At 38.4% G+C, this 15,668-nt stretch overlaps 1 protein-coding gene across 1 annotated transcript in view; it reads right to left on the bottom strand.

Annotated features, from left to right (window-relative positions):
• LOC149312754 (dolichyl-diphosphooligosaccharide--protein glycosyltransferase subunit TUSC3-like) overlaps positions 1–15,668 on the bottom strand; it is a 165,808-nt gene that overhangs the window by 61,515 nt on the left and 88,625 nt on the right. The window contains exons 5-6 of the mRNA XM_089526981.1: positions 15,447–15,587; positions 5,435–5,524 (exon numbers count right to left, since the gene is read on the bottom strand). Coding sequence (XP_089383107.1) covers positions 5,435–5,524; positions 15,447–15,587 — 231 coding nt within the window. The remainder of the gene's footprint in view (positions 1–5,434; positions 5,525–15,446; positions 15,588–15,668) is intronic.

The following is a 15,668-nucleotide window of genomic DNA, read 5'->3' as shown; positions in this document are numbered from 1 at the left end:
AGTGTTCCAATTCTGCCAGCCATAGGCCAAATCAAAAAGCTATATTTCAGAGGAAGGAACTGGCAAACAACTCCAGGTCAATGTGGTTGCCCTAAATTGACAGTAACCTGCACCACACTGCAGAAATAATCCAGTTTGAGACCACTTTAACTGCCCTGGCTCAATGCTAGGGAATTCTGGGAACTGTAGTTTTGTGAAACAATTTAACCTTCTCTGTCAGAGAGCTCTGGTGCTAGAGTTCCCAGCATAAACTAAAGTTCCCAGGATTTCCTAACATGCAGCCAGAGCACTTAAAGCGCTGCCAAACTGGATTATTTCTGCAGTGTCGATTGGACCACAGACATACACATGGGGCTTGTACTCAGAGGCCAAAAGGCCCATCTTCTCCCTGACCTCACATCATCATGTCTGGACAACACAGACCATCATCCCCAGGCAGGAATATCCAGTCCAGATGTGGCTTCAGCAGAACAGACCAATTCCACAAAGGGGCCTTAATGTAGTCCAAAAAGACTAGCTGTTTGCTGTGCAGCTTCCAGAATATTCCATGATGACAGCAGATTGGATGACCCTGTGCACCTGCTGCCTCTCTTACGTCCATCCTGAAGGCCCCCACGGTGGCCTCTGATGTTGGAAGGTGGCACCTGGCCATGCGAGTGTAGCCAGAAGCCCCGTTTCCATCTTTACATGCCACTGAAGGGGTCTTCAGGCTGGATGTGGCAGCAGGTATGGGGCACATGATGGCAGCAGGTCCATTGTGCATTATTTATAGGGTTTTATTAGGCAAGGTAGTGGGTGGGCACGTTAACACATGTCAGTTACCAGCCCAGGGGTTAATATATACATATGTATATTAATTTTTAAGGTGGCATAAAACTATTTTGCTATTTTGACTACTTGATTGATCTACAACTGTTATGCACTGACGATGATAGGCACTGCAAGATTTTATTTTCACAGCTGGTCAGTAACAAAAATAATTTACTACTGAGACAAAAGGTAAAAAGAAATTTTACCTAACATGCTTGATAGATTTTTAGAATGAAATCCAGACCCCACTCATGTAAAGTCAGGCTAAACATTATAGTTACTTCTCTTAGGGTTCTGTTTCAAAGTTTCACTGTAGCATTTTTTCACTACACTTGTCAGTTGAGGGGTCCAGGACAAAAAAAAAAAAAAAAAAAAAAAAAAAGGGTGGGGGGGAGGGAGAAAAGAAGGGAGGGTGACATCCAATCCAATAAGGTACATTTCTTAAAAATTTTGAGGTGAATACTTTCTCCAGATGTTTATAGAGCCTGGCTAGAATTCTACGCTTTGTAAATGGATCTAAAACACTGCTGGATTAAAGACCTAGGCTGCATCTGAACTGCAAAAATAATGAAGTTTGACCTCTTTAACTGTCATGGTCCAGTGCTATTGAATTAGAAGAACTGTAGTCTTATAAGGTATTTAGCCTTCTCTGCTAAACAGTGGTGGTGCCACAATAAACTAAAAAATCCCAGCATTCCATAGCATTGAGCTATGGCAGTTAGAGTGGTGTCAAACTAAATTATTTCTGTAGTGCGATTGCAGCCTCAGCCTTTTAATTTTATTAGGCTGCCTTTTATTCTGCATCACTATTCTAGGTATGAAGTCCATATGCTGACCGTATATAAGTTTCTTTTCTCCCCCAGAAGAAACTATTCTTAAACAAACAAACAAAAAAGTTATTATGTGAGTATCTAGAACACACTGCAAGAAGTTGTCAAGAAAAAGCAAGGAAAGAAAATGCTTTTTTGCTTTTCTTTTTTCTTTTTTTTTTTTTTTGTCTAGGCTGGAAACCAGAGAGGATCTATAAAAACTGACAATTTATTAAAAACACAAACACACATACACTCAGATTTAATTATTAGTACCAGTGTCTGCTCCCTGCCATCTCTCACCCTTCTGTCACTCTGTATAAAAAACACAATAAATTAAATACAGAAATGGAGTAATGAAATCTGAGCTGTTATAAACACAGTGCTTTAGTGGCACACTTATTTATTACTTCTGTAGTCAAAGTTCTGCATAACAGAGCTGCCAGACCAAATGTGTCATTTCCCATCATCAGTCAGCTCCTATTCTCCTGTCACCAAGTCAATCAGTCATCAAACCCAGTACTTTGCTTTTTCCTCCTTACTTTAATTAAGATATGAGGCATCAAAGAAAACTAAGAATGGATTTCCTCTCACAAGACTAAGCAAATTATTCTCTATTAACTGGTAATGAGAAAGCTTGAAAATGTTGGAAAGTGCAGCTCAGTATGAAGCGGGAGGGTGGATACGGGAGAGGCAAAGACAAATTACATTTTATGTAGGCTCCCAACTCAGCTACTCTTGGAAAAACAGTATATTTCATAAAAATAAAATACTTTCCTACCCTATTCTTCAAAGTGCAGTGAAAGAATATGGGCCATCTCAGCCTTTCTGTGTTTGCAGACAAACCAGGCAAAGGAAGGCCTTTGTGTCAAAGGCTTGACATTTGGTTTTCTTGTGACAGCTTCCCTTATTATTTTCATCAGTTTTATTTCTGTTCCTTTGCTTTTTCATCCAAGCAGGAAGCTCAAAGAGGCATATGCTTAGAAAAACCCCAAAACGTAGAAAGAAAAAGGAAGACAAAAATACCACAAAGCCCCCAAAGCTACTTGAATAATGCTTTGAAGTTCCAAAGCATGATTATACAACAGCAGCATATCACCAGGGATGTAATTCATTGGACATAATGATAACCATACAACTACTGAACCAAACAATCATCCATAAAATTATGTCAATATATTCTGTTAACATTTCGTTGTAATCATTCACTGGTGAACCTTAAGCTAAAGCTTCTTTTTATGATGGTTATGTTATTCCACCTTCTGCCACTTCACACAAGTCATAGTTCCACAGAAGGTCCTCAAACAGAAGATGATATGAAGAAGGAAAAGGTGAAGCCTACAAATCAATCAATTTTGCATGATTTCCTTTCAATGAATATGGGTGATGCATTCAGATGCATTCCTATCAAGAAAGAGTCGATTTGTTGGTCTCTCCTTCTGAACTGCTTCTGCTGCCAGAAAAATGGTTAAATAAATCATGACCCTTCTTGTACAGGGTTCGCATACTGTGATAGCTGGAAGAGCTGGATTGTTTCCAACTACACCACCTCTTTCCAACAACCTGTTTTTTTTATCTCTAATGTCCAAATACAAGCATACAATAAACCATAGGTTATTCCTTTAGCCAGACTGCTGGGTTCAGGCATCACAACAAACAAACCACGGATGGAATTTTCATGTTTGTTCATGTAGTTTATCTGCTCTTGCTGCCAGCAAGACTTGTTAGGCAGAATGCAAAAACTAGGCAGAATGTGAAAGTAGTGTGCATGTGATCCAAACTGAGTCTCCCTGATTCGGAATTCCTCAATCTGAAATATTCCAAAAACCAAAACTTTTTTCATGTGTGAGTAAGATCATGACACCTTTGCTTTCTCATTGTTCAGTGTACACAAACTTTGTTTCATGCACAAAATATTTAAAATATTTAAAATAATTACCTTCAAGTTGTGTGTAGAAGGTGTATATCAAACATAAATGAATTTTGTTTTTAGACTTGGTTCGCATCTCCAAAATAATGTACTTAAATACAAATACAGGTATTCCAAAATAAATTTAAAAATCCAAAATTGAAGACACTTCTGGTCCCAAGCATTCTAGATAAGGGAGACTCAATCTTTACAACAAATAAATAAGTTAGTCTTCATCAATCTGGAGATATATTTTCAATAGTAAGATGAAAATACCCAAAAATAAGGATAAAAAGTTAAGAAAAGGAATACTTCACAGTTCACTGTGTTTTCTAAATATTATACATCTGTTATACAACCTGATGGAATAGCTCAATATTCTCAAATGGGCTTGAATATGTGTTGAAGAAAGAATATTACTTACGGTAACATGAAAGATAAACCACCATAGCATTTCCCATAATTTATGCAAGAGGTGTGTTAATCTTTTTTGTTCTACCTCATCTAAAAAAAATCATAAAACACTCAAGATGGAACGAGACACATTAGACACATGGACAGGGTGAACATGCTCTGGACATGACCACACAGCTTCATTGGCTTGTCAGAGAACAGCCAGTTCTCAAATATTATTTGCTGACACTTCACACTCCAGAGAGAATCTACACTAGTGTATTGGGATCAATAACAGAAGACTGGTGAGGTTATAGTTTGAATCTTTTTCTATGCCCAAACACCGCCTACTGCTGCAGCCATAAAAAGGTTCACATTCCTGTACACAGATACAGACAGACAAGGCTAATTCAAAGAATGCAAATGTACCAGCTGTTGTAAATTTCACCCCCTAGTTACATCAGAGTAGAGAGAAGAAGGGCTAATTTCCATGAGCAGTGGGCTCCCCCGCTTCCAATGAAAGACATTATTTTGGTTTTTGCCTTTTTTCCTTTCAGGCAACTTTTGACAACTTCCAGAACTTAAAGACGTGGATTTTAAATGTATGGCAAGCTAGATATTCTTGGGGTGCATCTACACTGTAAAAATAATATGGTCCCACTTTAAGTGCTGTAGCTCTACCCTATGGAATCCTGGGATTTATAGTTTTATAAGGACTTTAAGGTCTCTGTCAAAGAGTGCTGGTGCCTTATAAAGCTACAAATCCCAGGATTCTGTAAGATGGAGCCAAGGCAGTTAAAGTGGTGTCAAACTCTATGTACAGAGTAGAGGCACCCTTGGTCTTTTTGGGGTGGGAGGTGGGGTGGGGAGAGGAGTATGACCCAGAGTATATTTACTTGGTCATAACCAGGAAGCCCTTACAGTAATACTAAAAGATGTTTGTAAGCTTTCTTTTACTTCTGCTGTTTATAATCTGCATCCACTTTCCGTTACTGTAATCAATACAGTTTATATTATTATTTCACAGTAGGATTTTGGTATTTTCCTGCTTATACCCGAATCTAGTTCGATGGAGTCCTGAATAGATTAGGGTTCCAGGAGTAACACAACCTGAATAAAGTCCCCTGCCTGCCATCACACAAAAGAGTAAAAAGGGAACTATAAAGCACTTAAAATCGCATTGTGAGACCCTAATGAATATGCAGTCTGTCCATCTGCTAGGAAGTGTAAAATAAAACTGGTAGACATTTAACTGAAGCAATTTTTATATATTGAACCTCAGTTACAGATATCAATCTGCTTAGGTTCAATGCACAGTCCTACGAAGGAGTGCCATTAAGTTTATGTGCTATCAAATTCATATAGTCGGTAAAAGAATTTTGGGAAAAAAAGTTACCCCTTAAGGTAAATAATCTTCACATATTTTCATACTCTATTTCCCGTGCAACTTAAATTTATAGGCCTCTGTGGTGATATTGTTCTTTTTATACAATGGCACAATAAGAGCACTTACCACTTGCCCATTCTGAGGATTTTTATGAGCATATGGGGGCCCACGAATATGATTCCACATTTGGCCTGAAGTCATAGCAAAAACGACACACTGAAAAAGAAGAAAAGACATCATTTAGAGAAAGCAATGAGGAAATGTAAGCTGACAGGGTTGTGTTCCCAGGAAATCAATGTCAATAATTTCAAAAAATCATCTTTGTTTCTCAACATAAGATTTGGGCTATTTACTGTGAAAGCAAGATAGGAATGGAAGAAGAAAGAGACTAGGTCTTCACAGGTTATTTGTGATGTGTCCAAACTTCAGAAAAGAAATCTTAGCCTGAGGTAATGCTTTATAAAACTTGTCTACTACTCTATATTCTCCATCAATATATTCAGAGCTGGGCTGAATATACTCACTTTGCTCTTTCAGGGAAATGGGAGGGGGGATTTTCAGGCTAAGGGACAAATTTGGTAAATTTTGGTGGGGTTTAGAGAGTTTACCTTATATCAGGTAGCAAAAACTCACAACTCAGCAGATTTGTTGCCTCTTTTAACAGAAGCAGAATGTGCATTCTGTGCCATCTTTTAATGGGATACTAGTAGGAGGAACACTACATCTTAAAAGGAATGTTGATGATGAACATAAAGAAAACAAAAATAATACCCATACAAGAAATACATAAAATTAACCTAGACAATGAAGACAATGAAATAAAGAGTTCTTGTACCTAGGATCAAACACTTATCAGAATGGTGACTGTAGCCAAGAAATAAGAAGATGACTAAGGATGGGAAGGGCAGCTATGAAAGATAAAATCCTAAAGAGTAAATGCATACAACTGAGCACTAAAGTCAGAATAATTCAGGCCATAATATTCTCCATTACCATGTACAGATGTGAAAGCTGGACTGTGAAAAAAACAGAGAGGAGAAAAATCAACTTATTTGAAATGTGGTGCTGGAGAAGAGTGCTGAGGATCCCATGGGCAGCCAAAAAGACAAATGAATGGGTCCTAGAACAGATCAAACCAGAACTCCCCCTGGAAGCCAATATGATAAAATTGAGGCTATCATACTTCATGCACATCAGGCATAACTTACTTGAAAAGACATTAATGCTTGGAAAGGTAGAGGCAGTAGAAAGAGAGGAATACTACATGTCAGATGGCTAGACTCAATTAGAAAAGTCACAGGCCTGAGTCTATGGGACTTACGCAGAGCAGTGGAAGACAGAAGGGTTTGGAGATGTCTCATCCACAGGGTCGCCATGGGTTGGGGCCAACTCAAGGGCAGTTAATAACAACAAATTGCTTCTTTCAATGGGCCATCTCCTTGATTCCAACAAAAACATAGTACATTTGGGCAGCTCCCACAGGACACTTCCACCCCAGCACTAAAGTCTATATCCCATGAATACTGGGTTTCCTTCTGTCTATTCTTCTGGAAAGTGTAGAACTTAATTTCCTTTGTCATGAATTAAATTTATGGCAATGAAAACTGCAAAGTCTCAGTCAAAATATTAGTTGACATAAGGCATTTGGTATACTGAACCTAAAAGAAAACAGTGATCACCAGTGCCGAGCGAAAGATAATAAATAATACATTTTAGAGTGTCAGCTGAAAAATTAAAAAAGTAACAGAAATATATGAAGAATCCATGTGATGATATGGGCTGCAGCTCATGAAAACTTATGTCAAATAAAATGTGTTAGTCCATTAGCCAAGGGGATACATGCCTTAACTATATCCAACTTGAATTACTATAATTCACTCTATATAGGAAAGTCTTAGGTAACCATTTAGAACATCAGCACATCTAAAATGCTATGCCCAGCCTGCTAACTAAAGCTGGTTACAGGGAACGTATAACTTGCCTGTTAAAACAACTCCACTGACTATTAATCCATTTCCAGACACAATTTAAAGTGCCAGTTATGACCTATCACGTGTTATATGACTTGGGTCCAGACTATTGGAAAGACCCAATCACCCTGTATGAGTCTGCTGGATATAATGCTTGTAAAATCAATCACATATGAAAAGATTTGACACCACAGTTTTGAACCATTGTTTTCTGGGTGCTGAAATATCAAGATAGATGGGAGAAGTCATTTTTTTTTTAGGAGCAGGTATGGCAGTGATAACAGAATGCCTCACTGAAGCTCAATGCCAGCCTCCATTATTCTCTCCATTAAAACATGGTTATGTCAAGACAATGCATCAGGAGTAACGGCCAGGACAGAACTGCTTGCAAGTCCTTCCTGCAAGAATGTCAAAAAATAGTAATGTTCTAGAGGGAGAATAACAGTGGCTGGCAGGTAACCATCGCAGCACTATCACACAGATGTAGGAGTACCATCCATGAATGTCATGGTGATATAAGGGGTAGGGGGCTTGTACTTTCTACTACTCATAATCAATCTGCCAAGCAGAATTATTTACAGGCCTATCAAAATGTCCATCAAAAATGTCTATGTGTGTCGTAAGTCTAGCACTTGTAGAGTCCTGACATAATGAGATGATTTTGGCTGTTGTTCTATTCCCTTATTATCTGTTCACTCTGAATTCTACTACTGCATATAGGCTAAACAAATAGACTAAGTAAAGAATATTTTTCCATTTTCTAAGACTCAATGAAAAGGGTTTTTTTCTTTCTAATGATCTTGTCAACAAAATTTAGATGTGGTTAGATTTTAGCACAGAAAGCAGCATTCTCTGTGCAAAAAAACTGTGCAAAAATGTTTCCTATATAAATTGATTCCCTTTTCTGCATGGACTCACAAAGACTTGAATGCAAACTATGTACATCATTGAGAAATGAGGAAAGCTTACAGATGCAGACTGAGGTCTGCCTCATGACCATTCTCAGGTTTTGTTAAACCTGGCAATTATTAGCCCCTGCCAATGGCTTTACAAAACCAAGACCAGTCTTGATTAAATGGCAGTGTAAATTGGGTGTCAGCACCCACTACATGGGGACAGATGTTGAAACCAAAGGACACCAGTATGACCTGCTGCCAACAATGCCTGCTTTGGTCCTCCTCATGGGCCATTTTTCCAGCCACTCTTAGCTGCCATAACTGTTTAAATTCCACATAATGTCCCAGAGTAAAGCTACATCCAGGATTCTCAGAAACAATGGTAAATTTAAAATAGCAGCCAACTTTTTAAATCTATCCACTGCTGTCAGGTAAGTGTGCAGTTGGAATGGGGACTCAAACCTTAAACCTTGGTGTAGAGGATTGCTCAAACCTCAAAATGTCCTTGTTTCAGACAATATGCCTTTATTTTCTCTTTATAATACATTTTCACCATTGTGTTGTTTCCACCTTCATTGAGATACTACGGCAGAAAAAGGCCAAAACACTGAATGTGGAGTGTTAAAATGAAATCACTATTCCATATCTGTGAGTTGTGGTGAAGCTCCTATTATCCTTCTATCTATAAAACAATAAGAATGAAACAGAGTGGACTTTGTTTCCTCCACAGTGTGCATGCTCCCCAACAAATTAATGATTCTGTTAGTCATCCTAAAGTTTAGTGAGGCTAAAAATACATAATATACATACTTATGCTAATCCCATTCCCAGGACTGAAACAGAGCAAGCATGAAGCTTGAGTTTAAAGATTTTTGAGGCTGCAAACACCTTCCAAAGGCAAGATGCCCATTGATTGACATGAATCAAGAGCAGAGTGGTTTCGACAAGCACATATCTAATACCTGGCAGCCTGTTTCAACTGTTTCATAAACTGAACTGAACCGTCTTCTCAACACCTTAATGAATTATTTATTTAATGTAACAGGCTAGAACACAATTAATGGGGAAGCTAATAGGGAACCTTAATGGGTCATTTGAATTTACATACTACCAGGAGGCAAAGTGAATTCACACCATTATATGAATCCTCCAGATCTGTATCAGGATGGTTAGAGGAACAGAATGTATAAAAATGGAGCAATCTGGACTCACATGAAAAGCTGCTTTTCATTTCAGTTTTTCCCATTTGCCTTGGTTTGTTTTCAGATTGCTGAAGCTCATTTATTTTCTTTTACATATTGTTTCCTTGTGTTTTGTACAATAGGCCAGCATCTTGTAGCATTCAAGGTTCTTCTTGTTGTTGTTTTTTACTTTTTTACTTTACTTAAAAAGTTACTTTTTAAAGTAACTAATTTCAGAGACCTTAGATTAATAACTGCAATGAATTACTTTCCAAACTAAATTACTTCAAAAAGTAATTTGAAGTAAATCCCCAAATTCTGTTCACAACTTCACAGAAGAAATGCATGATAAATGGCTATGATCCTGTACTTCAATACAGAAATAACTAATCAAGCCCTTCTGATTTTGGAATATATAGCTTCTCTTTATTTTAGTACTTTAAGCTGCAGCGGCATGATAAAATTTAATGTAGGGAGTTTTTTTTTCAAGCCATCAAATCCTCTGAATCCCATTAGTGGTGTTCTCTGTGATGCTGTTATCCAATTTGTTATTTCCCACTAATATCTCTGCATATGTTCAAATCATTTTATGGATATTTTATGGTCCCTAATAATACTTTTATTCCACTCTTCATCCAAAGAACTCAAGCACTATATTTATGGTTGACCCATTTTATTCCAAGAAGAGAAAGGTAGATTAGCTAAGGTATCTTTAGGTAATTACCTAAACTATCTTCAGGCAGAATGACATGACCAGTCAGGAGACTGGAACAAAGTTCCTCTTAACCCAAATTCAGTATTCAGCCAGCACCAGCAATTGTACTGGAGTTAACATGTGATGGAAGGGGACAGAGAGATATGTGGGAAGAGAACAACACTGCTAGGAAGGCACTGCCACACTGTCGCCAATGTCCCCACTCAAGAATCCTAACTTGAACTCCATAATTCTAATGGAAGGAAAAGGACAAAACAAATTTCAGAATGGGATGGCAACAATGTTTCCAATTTACTAATCATCATTGGTGGCTAGTGCATCACCAACCAGGCTTAATGTTTTAGAAGTAAAATTAACTATTATTGTCAAGAGCAAGTGGTCATCTACTGTCACCAGTACCAGAATCATTTCTGCCTTTGTTCAAAAGATTCAAGTAGGCAAGCCATTTAGACAATCTGAGAGGCATAATTTCAAGTAAATAAATAAATCAGCTCTATCAACACCTGCTTCTGACTGACTCTGTTTCTGCATCATGGTAAGCAGCAACTGCAGCAACAGCCTCTGCCTCTTGAGGACATCATTCACTGAGTCATCTAGTGTGAGAATGGGGCACAGCAGAACAGTAACTGAGATAGGTAGATGTTTGACTCAGGTCCTCTACCTGAGAGCAAGGCAAAATTATATTTTGCATTAGTACTGCCCAATTTTGCAAATGTTGTATTTAACATATTGTCATTAACAAGTAGCTCGGTGTTTCTCCATAAGAGGGGTGGGCAACTGAGTAAGAAATGGATGCTGAATTAGCCCCCTAGAAAATGTGGAAGGCTGTATCTCTTCCTGCAGAAAGAAAAAGTACCACCAAATGCTTCTAGGGAGTATGGAGTTATTTTTTTACCATCTTTGGCATTTTTAAAAATGCCTCTCTTGAGCTGGCCTAGAGGGCCTGCAAAACACAGCTGCTTTGAGCTTATGTGCAAAGCCACGCAGAAGCGCATGGGGTGCAAGGGGTGGCACATCCCATTTGGATGAACAGGGTGTGCACCCATGGCGCGTGCATGCCGGCGTGCCACCACATGCACAAACCCCATTTACTTGAATGGGACTTGAGCATGCGAGGTATTTGGCTTACGCAGGGGTCCAGAACGGATCCCCGTGTAAGCCAAGGATGCACTGTATGGTGGAAATGTAAACCGTGCCTCTTAGCAGATATTTTAGTCCAAAATTAATTTTTGATTCCCTCTCCCCCTTCAAAAATTGTTTTTGACCTCTGGGGGCCAAGTGAATTTTGGGGATTTTTTTGGGGGGGGGGGAACCACGAAAACAAAAATAATTGCAAAAAATTGTTTTTGACCTCTGGGGGTCAAGTGAATTTGGGGACATTTCGGAGAAAAAAAAACATGAAATCAAAAATTATTGCAAAAATTATTTTTGATCACTGGGGGCCCTGGAGGCCCACATGTGGCCTATAAGCCATACATTGCTCATCCCTTTTACATAATGTCTTTACAATATTTAAAATTGAGTTGTCAAAGAAAAAGGGCTTCAAATAAGAATAAATAAAAAACACCCTTATACCTTAAAGGCATCAGATCCCATCTGATCTTGAAAACTAAGCAGGATAAGACCTGGTAAGTACTTGGATGGCAGACCACCAACAAATGCCAGGTCCTATAGGCAATATTTCTGAGGAAAGAACTGGCAAAACCATCTCTGATTATTCCAAGCCTAAGAAGACCCTATCAAATTCATGGGGTCATCATATGTGAATAGGCAACTGGAAAGACAGAATTGAAGGCCAGGGCTTCACTTGCAGAGTATCTGTATTTGACCCCTAGTACGTCCAACTATTACTGAGAAAGAGACTCTAGACTGAAATCCTGGAGAGCTACCGCCATTTGCTGGACTGATCTAGATGGACTGATCTAGCTGGGCCTGTGGCAGCTCCCTGAGTCTCTAAAGAACCACAAACCTACTTTGAAGTCCCAAGTGAGCTTTAAATGTCATTTTCTTGAACAACAAATCCATGTTTGTTTCCTTTCTTGCAAACACAAGAAACATGGTTCTTGAAATTGCTAAAGCGATTAAAAACAGTTTAGAAATAAGTTTAGCTGACTTTTTAGGCGAAAACTAAAAATCTATAAACTGTATAAGGCTAATACAAGACCAAAACAGTTGTTTGCTTCCACATCTAAACAGATCGATTAATATTGTTCTTATCCAAATTTATGCAACAAGTAACTAGATAGTATAGGCACACAATCTTATATCTAAATGTCACATTGTCTTAATGTTTCACTGTTATTCTTTGTTCATTTACAGTTCTAATCCCCTGCTGCTTCATATTATCTATTTCTTCCTAGTGAGCTACTGTGTCACTGTTGTGTGCCTTCAAGTGATTTCTGACTTTTAGCAATCCTAAAGTGAATTTATCAAGGGATTTTCTTTGTAGAATTTGTTCAGAGGGGATTTGCCTTTGCCTTCCTTTGAGGCTGAGAATGTCCAACGTCAACCCAAAGTCACCCAATAGGTTTCCATAGCATACAAGAATTTGAACCCTAGTCTCAACACTCAAATCACTACAACATGCTAGCTCTCAAACCACGGGAAATCACCAGGATAAAAAAAGGGGGTGTTCCTGATGAGGAAACTTCAACACTTCAACATGCGGACCACCAAACACAGTGTCCAAATACTAATCAAGAAACACAAGAGACACTGCAGACATGGTCAGCCAGCAAAATCAACAGTAGCAGAACACATTATAAGCCATCCAGGCCATAAAATGCTATTTGAAAACACTGAAATTCTGGACCATGCCAGCAACTATCAGGTCAAAATGAAGAGGGAAGCCATTGAAATCCATACACCTGGACAACCTCAACAGGAAAGGAGAAACCCTTAAAGTAAACAAAGTTTGTCTACCAGTCCTGAAAAACACCAGAATCAAGACTCAGCACATGCAAATGAACATCACCCAGGGTTGGGGGTTTCCCAGCAGACAATGGATACTAATTAAATACAGTGCACCCTTTTTTTACGTGGGGGATCCATTCCGCCCCCCCACGTAAAAAAATGTGTATGCTCGAGCCCCACTTAAAATAATGGTGCTCGTGCATGGTGCCCCTTGCACCCCGCATGCTCCTGCGGGCTCTCTAGTGTGTCTGCATATGGTGTGTCCACGTATGACATGGGCACACTGTAGATACAAATCCTCCTTATATATCCTCCCATCCTGAGGCCCTGCTATTTACCAACATACTAACATACAAATTAACATGCAAATCACTTCCTCTCAACCAAGGGTCACATAGCACATATACCCCCATGCCTCCATGCCACCATTCTCTAAAGATGCCAGTCACAGATGCTGGAGAAACATCAGGAATAAACTCTTCCATAGCCTGAAAACCCCACAAAACACTATTCAACACTTTTGTTTTCCAAAGCTACACTTTTAATCCCCATTCTAAAACTTGCTAGAAAATCAGCAGCCATTTTGATTGACACATAGTTCTGCTGCTACCTTATCCAACTTGCTCCTTAAATTAAGAGAACCAAAAACAATTCTCTTGTTTTACATTTATGCATTCAGAAGCTGCAAAGGGCAAAGAAAAATACCAGCAGAAATTTGTGGAACTATCTTCCACAAGAAGCAGGGCCACATCCTGGAGACCTTGAACCTCAATCATGATGTAGACACAAAATCAATATTTTGGTTGCCAGCATCTTGTCTTATATATGGAGTTGCTCTTAGCAAGATTACATGAGTCAAAGTTTCATAGGAACTAGAAGAAAAAGGATCCTAATGTCAGTACACTAGCACACAAGTCTTTATTATAATTGATATCCATGACCTGGGCATCTTCTAACTTGTTAGCCTGCTGCAGTATTCAAAGGACAATCAAATACATACAAATGTCCTCCTGATTAGATTCTACTCAAACGCGTACAAGCATATATTTAAAATGGTCAGTCTATTATCTCAGCAGGAAATCTTGTAGTAGCCACACCTGAAGATAAAGCAGCAAATAAAAGCAAGACATAGATATTCCTTGTAGTAACTTTTGTTCTCCATTTATCTACCAAATGATCTTTCAGAAACATGTTATTTTTCAATGCACAGTCAAATTCATTGCATTTGAACATCCAGTAGCTCTTTTTGATTTCCTGACATCATGAGTAAAACCTTTAGCGCATAAGCAAAAGCTAGGGTTTTATTAGAATCACACCCTGCTCCTTATGATACTCCCAATACCCCTCTAGACTGATGTCTTCATTTTGTAGGCCCAACATAGCTTCACCTACTGGAAAAGCACCCATTCCGACATTCTAGCTTATTTTGTTCATAAAATAGTTCAGTTATAACACAAATGCCATATTTCTGCCTAGGGAACACAGAGACCTCCACATTCGGAGTATATAATATGATACAGTTGCAAAATTTAACACAAAGGGGGGAATAGAGGTACTATTTTCAATGATAGAGGTCCACAAACCTGAAATTCACCTATGTCCATAATTTGACTGTTTTCAGGATTGCAGAGGTTTTTTTTTTAAAGGCAACAAAAGTAATGTAATAAAAATTCCAGCAGCCCAAACTCATTATAAGGATAATGAGTGGAGAAAATTAAATCAAGATTTTTCAATGATAGGTTTAAGTAGCTAAAGTAATATTCTCATGGGATAGGTAAAGCAATGGCCTCAAAGGAAAAGGTTTGTAGAAGACATTATACAAATTTAATCACTTAGCATGCCCAGCACATGGTAAGAATGTAACAGGTCTAGAAAGACAGCATGGAAATTATGCTTGGTATAATAAACTTATTTTGCCATATTTTTCATGTCATCTTTTGAGGAGCCCAGCATCTTACAAATTTCAGTTCCTAAGACATAACCTTTTTACTGACTGTCTTTACTGACACTTATACACCGCTTTGATCTTGGGAAAAGCAGTTAATAAACAATTTATTATTATTATTAAAATACCCAATGAAACTGCATAATCCTTGTTTCAATTGCATAAACATTGACCTTCTATTTCAAAGCAATAGCTAGCTGTAAGTTGAATGCCTTTGAACTTGAGAAGAGAGTATCAATTTAACCAATTTCCACCAACAACACTGGAACCAATTACAATTAGTCAGGGTATTGGCAACCTCATAATTGCATGCTCCTACCAACAACTGTAGTCATGTGTACTACCCTTGAGGTTTGGCCCAGCTGTTCCTCTTATGATTTCATAATCAATGCTGCCTCTCTCTAACCTATTTATTAATGCAGTGCTTTCTCATTAACAGTGCAAATGAGACTTGAGACCTTTTTTTATATCAGCAAATAAGTTATTGAACTTTGAAACATTTTCAAACATCAGCATACCAGTGCTGCCATTGCCCAGCCCGTCTTGTTGTAGATAAACTCCAAGTTATTTCTCCGTAAGTAGAGCAAGCCACCAACCAGAGACACCAGGAGAGCCAGTGCAATTGTACCTGAATAGTTTGGTGGTCTGAATACTCTAATCTGGAAAATAAGAAAAAATATGGTAAGTATTATCCAACTCACAGATGTACCAGTATATAGGTTGATAGTGACACCACTTGA

Source organism: Sceloporus occidentalis, unplaced genomic scaffold, assembly GCF_023333645.1.
Source record: "Sceloporus occidentalis isolate IW3139 unplaced genomic scaffold, rSceOcc1.0.p SCAF_5, whole genome shotgun sequence".
NCBI classification, from domain to species: domain Eukaryota; kingdom Metazoa; phylum Chordata; class Lepidosauria; order Squamata; family Phrynosomatidae; genus Sceloporus; species Sceloporus occidentalis.
This window is presented reverse-complemented; position numbering and strand designations above follow the sequence as displayed.